The 13,235-nt window shown below is 31.7% G+C and overlaps 1 protein-coding gene across 1 annotated transcript; it reads left to right on the top strand.

Moving 5' to 3' along the window:
• Positions 1-229: 229 nt before the first annotated feature.
• On the top strand, positions 230-12,517 carry LOC134699972 (uncharacterized). Its single transcript, XM_063561377.1, has 8 exons — positions 230-417; positions 2,240-2,302; positions 2,841-3,003; positions 4,024-4,317; positions 5,132-5,198; positions 6,287-6,357; positions 10,205-10,282; positions 12,206-12,517. Exons 2-8 carry the CDS (start codon positions 2,270-2,272, stop codon positions 12,499-12,501), a joined length of 1,002 nt encoding a protein of 333 aa, XP_063417447.1. The 5' UTR covers positions 230-417; positions 2,240-2,269; the 3' UTR covers positions 12,502-12,517.
• Positions 12,518-13,235: the final 718 nt, after the last annotated feature.

Raw genomic sequence — 13,235 nt, 5'->3', positions numbered from 1 at the left:
TTAATAGAAACTATTTAAGATAATTTTATAATCATGCATTAGATCGTTTAAAAGATACGCTTCAACAAAAAGCAAAGGTCCAAATAAAGGGGGGGGGGACAATTATCCTTAAAAAAGATTAATGAGAATATTACACTTTATATTTTATTGAAGGTCATGTATAATTTTGTGCTGGTTACACGATAAATATTTAGTATTCCGAATGGACTTGAAAGACAAAGAACGATAATTCACTCAATATTTTTTTAAAGTTAATTTACCTGGCATTCGCCGATTTACATACACATGAAAATTGTTGACAAAACAAACCAACGAACAGATGTGTTTATGTTTGAAGATGCCTGTATAAAGTTTTGGCTGTAGACACATAGGAATGCAAGATCTACTGGTTATTCAAGTGTCATAGTCAATAAAAATGTAAGTAGAAATAACTTAACATAACAAATTTGATGAAAGTTCTTTTATAATGTTTCAAAATACACTATTCATTTACACATACACATTGAGAATAAATAATTATGGTATTATCAATTACAAACAATAAAACAAATGAAGAAAAATGTATTAGTATAGTGCAGTGACACTGGTTTCTTATTCAAATTCTAAGAAATAAGAAAAATGGATGACCGCAAAAAACAGTGCATTCCTTAATTATCATTTATGTCCATGAACAAACATGCCACCATTATTAACATTAAGACAGATGTCCTTGAAATGAGGCAATCATTCAGAAAATTGCAATGTTTTTACAATGGTGATTCGCTGCTCAACAGTGTGTACAATAATATTGAATGTTATCTTACACAATTTAAATGTGTGTTTAATTTCTAAATAAAGGCATCTCTCCAACGGGTATTTAACAATTACAAATGTGTATTTTACGTGTACAGTACTCAATAACACAGTGTTTGAACCCATTATAGTTGCTAGAGATTGTTATACTGTTGACCTAATTTTGAAAGAACATTAATTTTTCATGTTCACACACTTAGAAAAGGGTGATTATAAACAGACCATTAGACATAAAGCTATCAATATTGCATTAAGTCATAATAATGGTCTGATTAGTACATGTAATTGTTTAATTTGTAACAAAGACTTGCAAAGTAAAAAGACCACGTACATAGCCGATTTAGTGATATAAGATTGATACAACCATTTATCATTTATCTTATTATTGATTGATAGAAGAGAAGAAAAACAGTCAATATACAACTAAACAGAAATCTAATTCAAGGTTGTGTATTGATATCAAGTTATTATTTTTGTTTGTTCGATATTTGTTATTTGATATAGGTATTCATATAATAACCACATATCATTTTAACTGTTACTACATAAACAAAGACAACAGTAGTATAAAGAAAAACACAAATAACTGAACTCCGAGGAAAATTCAAAACGCAAAGTCCCATATCAAAAGCTCAAACAATTCAAACGAATTGATAACAACTGGCATATTCCTGACTTGCTACAGCGTTTTCTTATCTGTTCAAAAGAACATAAATGTCACCGTGTAGGGAAAGGGTTGCAATCCTGCTAACTTGTTTAATCCCACCAAAGTATATATGTATGTGTATGTCCCAAGTCCGTACAGTGACCTACAGAGGTAAATGCCTGTGTAATTCGGTCTCTTGGGAAGAGTTGTCTCATTGGCAATCATACCACATCTTCTTTTTTATATAAATATATATCAAAAAAACATCTAATTCTTGACTTGATACTGTAAATATTCGAAATCAATAATTGACATTTGATTAAAGTTCAGGTTAAAGAATTTAATTCTTAAATAATGAGTTGAAAATACTAAGCAATAGACATTTTGGTATGGTAATTAATCGTTTATTTCGTATATCTATCCAGAAAGATTACCAACACGGTTTAGAAAAGGTAAAACAACCATTGATAGAGGACTTATGATTTTGTTCTCCTCAATTTTCATGTTGATACGAAATTGATAATGCTTTAAAAAAAAATTAACAAACTTTAGTAAAATCTAATAACTGACCATTTGTCTGCTTCATTTTTTTTAAATGATTCCATTCGCGTTAATATATACTCATTGAAAATAACATGAGATAATTAAACTCTATATGAAAAATAAAATAATCAGAACACATTGCAATGAAATAAAAGCAAAACAAGAATACTGATGGACATAGCAAAAGTGTGCCAGTATGCACAGTAAGTAATACCATACAGCATGCAATAACTTTTGGTTTGAATTTTTTTTTTTCAGATTGAAGTGCGCTTCCGTAATCTCTGTCCAATGAAAACTGCAGTATTACTTTGGTGTCTTCAAGTAAGTTAATGTCAGTGTTTTAACAAAGAAGTATACTTTAGTTCACACTTCAATGGTCTAGAGCCGTAGCTTTGTCCTGGTAGAACTGGATGTTGCAGAATGTTCCTCAAGATTGAGCAACTGAAGTCTTTACTTAAAGATAAGCCAATGTGATGTGGTGTGGTGTGGTGTGGTTGACAAATCTACGACTCAGACACAATGATATCTGTTTACAAAGATATCAAACTGCAAGGCAAGAGACGAGTTGTAAGATATTTTCCAATCCGACCAGCATTTGTTAAGACCGTTGTTGTATCTCAATATCGCTAGGACTATTGTTATAATCTTTGTAGTATCTGTGGCCTCTATCTTACCATTTGTTGAATTTATTTTTCAAATAACTCTTTCGTCTTTATACTTAAACAAAGCCGGAAAGTAACAAAAGTAATGCAGTGGTTTGTTTTTGTAAACTAATTTCAATTGTAAAATTCAAATAACAAATTACAAAACTTCCTGTCATTATATTATTTGCCAATTTATCAAAGTTGTTATATCTCAGGTCATTGCTGTGACGTTTGAATATGAATTGAAATGTCCAGCGCCAGGACATTGGCGTCTCCGAGCAAGGAAGTTTTATTGTGGTCAAAGTTATGTGTGTTTATTACGTTCACCAGAGAATTCGTATCGTGAGACCTGTGATGGACTGGATTATAGCAGCACAGGTAATAATGTTATTTATTAACCCTGAATAAACCTAAATTATGTGTACAATATTACCAATATATGTAAACTAGGACAAAATCAAACATTTCAAAGAAGTCACATTGTTAAACACCTTCCACATCATTAGTCAATGTATAGTTACAAATGACGATTTTTTTTACTTAGGACAGGCGCATGCAAAATTAATGCAAGACAGTAAGTATTTATTTCAATCAAAAGTCTGTACCAATCCAATACTATAGACAGATATGGAAAGTACTAGTGTAGAAGTTATTTACTTGACTGGTAAGCTGGAGTCTGATGTATCACTACCCGACTATTTGTTTATTCAGGCTGCTAAAACGATTTGGTAATAATTTTGTATTGAGCAATGCAACTACATAAACTTACATTACTATTAATAGTTATCAAAAGTACCAGGATTATAATTTAGTACGCCAGACGCGCGTTTCGTCTACATAAAGACTCATCAGTGACGCTCATATCAAAATATTTATAAAGCCAAAACACAAAGTTGAAGAGCATCGAGGATCCAAAATTCCAAAAAGTTGTGCCAAATATGGCTAAGGTAATCTATGCCTGGGATAAGAAAATCCTTAGTTTTACGAAAAATTCAAAATTTTGTAAACAGGAAATTTATAAAAATGAAAACCGAAGTGTTAACTACTGGGCTGGTGATATTAACACATATAATAATTAATTTGTTTGTGTGTCCTTTTCGTTGACAGTGATGTTCATTGACTCCAGCGTCCGATGATTAAATTTCTCACCTTATTTGTGTTTATTGTTTTTAAAAATATATAAAATAAACATAGTTTACCAAATGTCAATCCTAGTATCTCATGTATCTATATACAATGTATTATTAGTGTATTTACCAATAAGTAGGGAGTTTACCAAATTTCAATCCTAGTATCTTTAATGAGTTTATTTACCACTAAGTAGGGGCTTTGCTACAATGATTAACAGCTTTATATTACAAAATATTCCTCTTCTAATTTCTTTTATATCAATTTTAGGCAGCAAACTTATATTTGAACCATATTTCAACAAAGCAGGATGCAGTAACAAACGATATCAGCCTTTCCCATTTTCAACTGATGGTAACAATAAGTGTTTGTATCAAAAGTCATTTTGTAATGAAGAGGGTCAAATCGTCCACCGTGAAGGAAGTATGATAAATGATACAGCATGTAGATGTGATTCTTCACAACAGTACATATTTGTGACCACACCAAAACACAACTGTTATTGTATACCCTCAGAGGAAGATTGTTCATGTCACAAACTCATTTGTGACAATGAAGGCAAATGTGAGCAAACATTTTACTAAACACCACTGATGTATACCCTAATAGAATGATGATTTAAAAAGTTAAAAAAAAAAACTACCGAACTCAAAGAAAAATTCAAAACGGAAAGTCCCTTATCAAATTAAATATCAAAGCTAAAACACATTGAACGAATGGCAAACAACTGTTTGTAATCCTGACTTTGTACATTCTACTTATTGCAACTGCTGTATCTGTATTGATTTCGTTTTTGAAAAACAAACAGAAAATGTTTTGGTAAAGCTCAAGAATAAACCGATTATGATTATTTGCATTTTCATTTTAGTTAACTTATTTTTTATGCAATTGTTTCTCTGCAACTAGCTATATTATGGAACAGTTAGGTTTTATTATTTTTGAAACACAAACCCCTAATGCAAATGATAAATTATAGCCGAAAACAAAGGAAAATACCTTTTACTAATATTCGTAAACAACATTATAGTCTTCTTTCCAAACACACATTTATTCTCACATCATTTAGTTATGACACCCTTCAACCGTGAGATTGAAATATTTTGATAAATATCAGTTTCTCGAAATTTTGATGAATAACAGTGACTTACACGTCAGCATTCCCCAGATTATAATTTTTTATAAAAATGTTTTGCACCATTTCCGACAAAATATTTGTTTGTTCATTCCGCCTGTATCCTGATTGATTTCACTTGTCGTAAGGTTTATATGAATTTGCAGGTCAATTATTAATCAAGTTATAAACAACTGATACAAAATCATTTTTTTATTTTGCAGAGTGTGTACTTCAAATAATTTCAAGTTATTTTGTTCATTACAGCTAATCCTTGTCCTTATATTGGGGCTGCGGTTCGGAATAAGTCATGTCCAGAAATTATCGTCAGACCGTAAGTAAATTGCCACTTTGAAACACATCAAGCCTTACAGATTTAACAATCTCTTTTGACTTTAGCATCAGATCCGTGTTATTGAAAGAATTTCATGAAAGATGTATGCTGCTGTTTAAAGGATGTAATGTACTGTCATGTGATTTTGTATAATATATTTTTAATAATGTGTTTCTCTGTATTTGTTTTTTTATTGTTTATATTGTTTACCTGTTACGCAGTGCTGTCATTTTAGCTTTATTTTTTATCATTTTTTTTTAAATGTCTTGTAACTAGTCGGATAGTTATCAAAGTTACCAGGATTATAATTTAAGACGCCAGACGCGCGTATCGTTTAAATAAGACTCATCGGTGACACTCAGATCAAAACATTATGAAATATGACAGTTGTTATGACATGTATGATATAGCTAATTTCTATGAATTTTGATGTTCGTTTTTGTTTTCCGTTGTTTTCCTCTTATATGTGATATGTCTCCCTTGGTTCAAGATTACAACCTATATCTGTTATTAATTAATGTTTCCAAGTCCATTACGTGTCAGGATATGATGTTAAAATATCAAACTAAACTCTTCGAATGAATGGTTGTCAAGTTAAGAAACCAACAGATTTTATCGTTATTTGTATTAAGCGTTCTGTGTTTTATACTCATAGGCATTTACTAAAATACCATTCATCAAGCATTTCAGACTTAAAGTATCTATTAGATAAATTGAAATTGAAAAACCAAGCATCTCTATAAAGAAAGGTTAAAATCATTAAAAGTTAAATTTGAAATATCATCGATGACCTTTTATTTTGGTTCATTGTTATGTTGAATTTCGAAAACCATGAATAGAGAACCTGAATTGTCTTGTGACTTATGTAGCGATTTGTGGATAAGTTGCTATTGCTTCATTGTATATGTGTTTTGATAACCCCTTAGTCTATTTCCCCACAGTGTTGGTGCCTTAGAAATCAGATATTTTCAGATTAAACAAAAGTTGCGTTTACTATTGTTTGTATAATCTATGGCTGTTTTCACCTTTAATGTATCTTTTTACCATGGTTATAGTCTAGCTGATATTTCTCTTAATATCCTACACAGGTCACAGCAACAAAACATGTCCACTCGATCAATAAACAGAGTTAAAGACGTCAGAATTGATTATAATGAAGGTATGTTCATGTTGTAAATTACTTTACTTTATTTTATAATAGACATTTTCGTATAATTGGTAAACGTCTTATCGTCGTTTACCGCGGAAATTACGTAACTGTATATTCGACGTCGCTACATAGCGACGATATTGTATTCCTACATTAGTTTAGATAAAGATTTCGTTCTATGAAGACGTGCTTCATTATTTCGTTAGAATATATGTCAAAGTTTACATTTATAAAGAAAAAATCATATATCCGCCCCTTTGAAAATAAAAAAAAGAAACCAACGTAGAATTAAATTACATGAAAAAAACAAAATAACTATCATGTTTTAATAAATTCAAAACTCAAAAACTAACACCAAAAGAGAGGCAACACATACCGAATTAAGCGACATTCAAACGTATTATTTAGAAATAAACTGACAACGACATGGCTTAAAAAGGAACCATGATCAACAGATAAGACAAATCAATATATGAACAAGAGCTCAGGAATCTGCACGAACTTGAAAATAGGCAAGACTGGCTTTGTTCCAGAGTAGGCGGCTAATGCTACGCATGCATCACTCGTCCTGAGAATTCAATGAAGGATACAATAAAGGATACACACATATTATTTCCATGACAAAATCATAACAAAGCATTTCAATATAGAACAGTTTTTTTAGAACAATAATGCACCAACACTCCACTCTGTAGTAACTGTATTACAACAAAATCATGTAGGACTTTCTTAATTATACTAGTATGTCTGAGAGACATAAATGATGCCCATGCAGATGCTCATGATACTTAAAAAAATAACAAATTGAGCATCGGAGCACCAGTTTTGTCTTCAAATTATCACAAACATACAGCAACCGGAGGCTGGCATGAGCTGTCCCCATACAAAAAGGTTCAGTAAAAATGGACGTCAAACTAATCTTTGATACATATGAATGAACTCAAATTGAAAAAAAAACAATACAAGACTAACATAAGCGGGGTGCTTATAACTTGGGACAGGCGCTAACATGCGGCGGGGTTAAACATGTTTTGCGAGATCGCAATCTTCCCCTATACCTATATCAAAAGTAGAATAAAACACTCAGTAATATGAACATTAACCCTCTGTTTAAACTAAGTTATATTTCGATGTCTTTTCTGAGCAAGCTGGGAACGCTATGAATTATCACTCAAAAAATGATGATATCAACTATCTCTTAAAGGTCACATATTTGTATAAATCAAACTCTGATCACGTACACACCTTCAATAAATGAAAAATAAAAACATCCAGAAAAGTTGAAACTCAATTTTAACATTTTAACGATGATAAACATTTTTAACAGGGGAAGACTACCTTTTCCTAGATTTCGGTGGAGGCAAATATGTGTGCACAAACGTATCACTCCAAAAGAAATCAAAATAAATCATCGCACTTGTCGTAGACTGTTTATAAATGGGCAATAATGTACATTCCAATGTATAGCTTTAATTTTATTTTAGTTATATAAAAAAAAAATAAACATGAGGTTCGTTACGCAAGTGTTCTATCGAACTGCATTTTAAATAACAAGAACCAGTCATTCATAAAAGATTTTGAAGATAGATCGGCTTCTGTGATTTTCATGAAATGCACATGTACTGGCAGTTAACTTCAAAACGGGCTTTCGCTGTATCTCTTTCATAACTTTGTCGAAAAACTTATTCCAGGCATAAATTACCTTAGCCGTATTTGGCACAACTTTTTGGAATTTTGGATCCTCAATGCTCTTCAACTTTGTACTTATTTGGCTTTATAAATATTTTGATATGAGCGTCACTGATGAGTCTTATGTAGACGAAACGCGCGTCTGGCGTACTAAATTATAATCCTGGTACCTTTGAAAACTATTTCATAACTTTGTCAATTTTTTTTAAACATGCTTAAAGTATCTTCGAGTTAACACCTCCGTTATCATAAGTTCCTCCTGAAAGCTGCGCGAGTACAGTGGTATACATGAACACACCATAACAGGCTGAATGAAGATGTGTCACTTAAAGAGGGACATAAAATACCAGAGAGACAGTCAAACTCATACATCGCAAATAAACTGACAACGACATGGCTAAAAGTTAAAAAGACAAACAGACAGCCAATAGTACACACGACACAACAAAGAAAACTTAAGAATAAGCAACACGAATCCAACAAAAAACTAGGGTTGATCTACGCTGCTCCTAATGTGGCACCCATCGTGTTGCTCAAGTTATAACACATCCGGTAAATAGTCTAATTCGGCAGGTCACATTCATGAAAGGGAAGGAGATTGCAGCTACGACGTAAGGAACATATCTGAGATCACTTGTGAAACGGTTATTCCATAACTGTCAACCAACTCGTGATGGAGTCCGTAAAATTTACGAAGGAATGATTTCAACTTCTCGATTTGAAACTCTTGGTTTAATAGCTTCTTTGAAAGCAACAACCTTCTATTAAGTAAATCATGAAAGGAAATGCAGGCACGGGACTTTCGTATCAATTGGGAGATGTATTCCCTGTATGCAGGTGCTGCTGGAATGTTGCTACTTAGAAATGGAGAGTTAACAATTGGAAAGCTAAAATCACCTCTTTTGTAGTAAAGTTTTGTTTTCAACCGACCATCATTTTCAATTTCTAGATGTAAGTCAAAATATGAGGCCGACTTAACAGTATCTGTTGTATCCTTTATCTCTAGTCGATGTGATAGATGCCTTCAACATAATCACCAAATTTTGAATTATTTAGTGAAAGAACATCATTTATATGTACAGCCCGCCATTAGGGACAAAAGATCCTCTAGTGGGCCCAACCCATCACCATGGAAGTGCTCGGATACCGGGAAGTGTGTTATAAAAAAAGTAAAACCACAAAAATACTGAACTGCGAGGAAAATTCAATCGTAAAGTCCCTAATCAAACGGCAACATTAAATAACAAAACACATCAAACGAATGGATTACAACTGTCATATTCCTGACTTGGAACAGGCATTATCAAATGTGGAAAATGGTGGATTGAACCTGGTATTATATCGCTAAACCTCTCACTTATATGATAGTCGCATCAAATTCCGTTATATTTATAACAATGCGTGAACAAACTAAACATAATAAATAAAGAGTCAAAATATGGGTACAGCAGTAATCACTGTGTTACAATCCCAAAACAAACAATCATGTACCAAAAAGCACAAAAGCATCTATTAAAAAAAATACATTCATTGTTTCGCGTGTCTGACGCCAGAAAATGTAAACATCACAGGAAGAAATTATGCCGTTCAATGTTTATTCAAAACAATTATAAATTTCACATTGGGAATGGGGGTTAACAGGGTTTAAAAATAAAAAGTTATGTTAGAATTAATTGTAGATATAAACCGAGATTTAAAATTGTCCAGAAATTCTCTAGGATTTTTTAGAATCCACATATAGTTAGTATCATTACGCGAGTTAAATACTTATGTCGTTTGTTGTTCAAAGTTTTTTTTCAAAATTATAGTCGAACAATACATAATAACATAAAACAGAACAATAACGGGATATTTTAAAGTACAGTAACTAATCAGAAACAAAGAAGCACAAAAAGTCACATACATTATAAATGTGTATCATAAACTAGTCCGGATGGTCGGTCAGAAGAAAACAAAACAATTTAAAAACATAGAAATATCATATTAATTTTACCTTTATTATATGGTTAGGGCTATCTATCAATTTGACTCATAATTAAAGACCTTTAATGATTAATAAGTACGTCATGTGGTCTATGGTTGAGAGCTTTCCCATTGGCAATTATACCATTTTCCCTTATTTTTGTATCGTGTACTGTAAAACTTAAACACTAATTTCTCTTTACAGGTAGAACCCATAAGTTAAACTGTATTTACTTTACCATATCATTATTGATTGTCTTAACCATTTGTTTACCATTATACGGTATGTATGATTATATAGTCAGATAAAAATTAGATGTCATGCAATTACCAGTTAGGAATTGATACTAACTAAAAAACAAGTTATATTTCATTAAACATGCAAAGTCTTAAAAGAGATATGAAAGTTACCAAACGGGCATTTCAACTCATAAATTGTAAACAAACAGACAAAGCCATGGCAGACAACAAAACGATAAAAAAAGGTATGCAAAATACACAATCCTTAACAAAAGCTGTGTGGTAGCAAATGCCTTTTGTAAGCTATTATTCATGTGTTTCTTTGTCTAATATGTTTTCCTATTTACTTGTACTGTAGTCATGTAATATGATGTTGTCATTTTAATGTTATATTTAACATTGCCATTAAAGTGCGAGGTTTTGCATGCCACAAAACCAGGTACAGCCCACCATTTTTTCTTAAAAAATGTCCTGTACCAAGTCAGGAATATTGTTATAATATAGTTCGTTTCTGTGTGTGTTACATTTAACGTTGTGTTTCCGTTGTGTCGTTTGTTTTCTGTTATATTTGAGTGTGAATTCACATTACTATAAGACGTGTCACGGTACTTCTCTATCCCAAATTTATGTATTTGGTTTTGATGTTATATTTGTTATTCTCATCGGATTTTGTCTAATGCTTAGTCTGTTTCTGTGTGTGTTACATTTTATTGTTGTGTCGTTGTTCTCTTTTTATATTTAATGCGTTTCCCTCAGTTTTAGTTTGTTACACCGATTTAGTTTTTTGTCCACGGATTTACGAGTTTTTAACAGCGGTATACTACCGTTGCCTTTATGTAGCAGGTGTTTCAGAAAACTAATCAAATACGTCTTGTTATGTAGCACCCATCGTGATTTTCCTATTCAATATTATTATAGTGTTTAGATGATGATTTTTGTTCGTTATTGGAAAAAGTTTACATCCTTTTATCTTTTCGAAATTTTGTAATTTTAGCAAACAATGGGGTTATACAATAAATATGCCTTAAACTCGTTTTCGATAAAAGTTCTGAATAGTTCACATGTTTTATTTTTGGCAAAAGATATAACACTGATATGGTCGAGGTTGACGGTCAACTATCAGACCTGGAGTGCATCATCAGTTCAGTAGTCAGTACTAACATGATTTATAACTAATCTTTCTAAAATTGTCCGTTGATTTATTTTGACATTATAAGGAGACAAGGTTTTTAATTCCCCCGTGCAAATTTTGGCTTGTATTGATGTGACTTGGGTTTCTGTTTGTATCATTGGCTTTTGAAATTTTCGACTTTGAGTGTTCCTGATGAAAGTTAATTCGGAAAAGCGTTTCGAACGCATTACATTATTGTACGTGTTGTTTTCATTTAATAAAACATCGACGTTAACCATTAACCTCACACGTTTCCTTGTCATGTAAATACTATATATGTCGACATCTTCTTTTTATAAAAACTGTTCTCTCTGGTTTGATATTCTAGCTATGGCAACGTTATTATCTGACTAAGAAAACGATATTTTACTTATACTTATTATTTTACTAATCTTGACGGAGTCTAGAAATTACAACAAAATAGGAGTAGTTGTATTTATATTCTACAAAGTCATAACAAATACAAATAAACAAATTTACATTTTATATATATGTAAGTGGTCAGGTCTCATTTTTAAATAGATACTTTAAACCAGTCTACTTTATTATAGAAATAATAATTTTAAGAACCAACAAAATAAATAAATTGCAACAATTGAATTATATTTCTAGAGCAGTCATTTTAGTTTTCCCTTCTTTTTTTTCTTCAACTTTATTTATCTGATTAGCGGTGTATTTTTGTATCTATTCATAGTTTGAATCGATTATTACAAAAAGTGATATTTCTGGCTGGCGTGAAAATGTAATTCGATGTGATACAGTTTTGTTGATAAATCAAATTGGTTGTACTTTTAGGTTTTTCACAGTGGCCTGATGCATTCTATAAAGTTCCTTCGTTTAAATGCATAGTAGATTACCTAACGTTTATAGATATGTTGAAAGACGAAGAAAGTATAAAGATTAAAAAACAGACTTCAGATAAAGAAAAGAACAGGAAACTAATGGAAATACTTTTGAATGGAGGAGAAAACAATTATAATCAATTTCTCGAAGCTTTGAACGCATTAGATAAATATAAACACCTTGCAAAACTAATACAAAACACAGAAGTTTCAACAAAAGATAAAGAACTCTTTCAAAATTGTACTTAAAGAAGCAGTTATATGTATATTGGCAGCAATTATAACATAAAAGAAGTAGGCATTTTTTCTAGTCCATCCTACAGAGTTTAATGTAATGGGCTTATTAAATACAAACTAAAAAAAAGTGTAGTCATGGGCAAAACATTACTATAAATTGTTTAACAACTTTGACAATATTTCCGCTTTCGTTATCACTGATGAGTTCACTTCAGGGACCTGATAATAATGTTTGTATATTATATCTTGTTAGTGTAGAAATGGTGTGTGTCCTAATGAGTCTGTGATAATGACATTCTAGCAGATAGTGTTTGCTGCTCTCAACTTACCCACATATACAGAGGCTGGAAAGAACAATATTTTGTTCTGGTAAAGGTGTTTATTTTGGCCTCTGCAGTTTAACCGGAGTATGGCGTGAAGTAATTGGCCGTTTCTACAGCCAGTATTATAATATGTCAGGACTCTTAGTATCTCGATTTATATAATTTGTAAGTGTAGGCTTTGATAGATTACATCTAATATCTAGTGGTAGGCTGTTCCATTCACGAATACCAGATGGCAGGAAGGAAGTTCGATAAGAAGAAGTTCTACAGTTCACATTTTGAACATTACATGCCCTTCTAGTATTATAGTTATAAAGTTGTTGAGGTACGCGACTACAAAGGTAATGCGGAGCTTGATCACGAAACATATCATGAAATTAAATAACTTTATAGATATAGGAAGATGTGGTGTGAGTGCCAATG

This window comes from Mytilus trossulus, unplaced genomic scaffold (genome assembly GCF_036588685.1).
Source record: "Mytilus trossulus isolate FHL-02 unplaced genomic scaffold, PNRI_Mtr1.1.1.hap1 h1tg000103l__unscaffolded, whole genome shotgun sequence".
In the NCBI taxonomy this organism is placed as follows: Eukaryota; Metazoa; Mollusca; class Bivalvia; order Mytilida; family Mytilidae; genus Mytilus; species Mytilus trossulus.
Note: the sequence above shows the minus strand (reverse complement) of the source record. Positions and strands in the feature narration are given on the sequence as shown.

Bases quoted from the DNA above. Each gene is read 5' to 3' on its own strand.
- LOC134699972 (XM_063561377.1), top strand. From the start codon at position 2,270: ATGAAAACTGCAGTATTACTTTGGTGTCTTCAA. The intron at 5,199-6,286 runs GTAAGTAAATTG...TATCCTACACAG, and splicing joins CCAGAAATTATCGTCAGACC to GTCACAGCAACAAAACATGT. The intron at 10,283-12,205 runs GTATGTATGATT...TTGTACTTTTAG, and splicing joins CATTTGTTTACCATTATACG to GTTTTTCACAGTGGCCTGAT.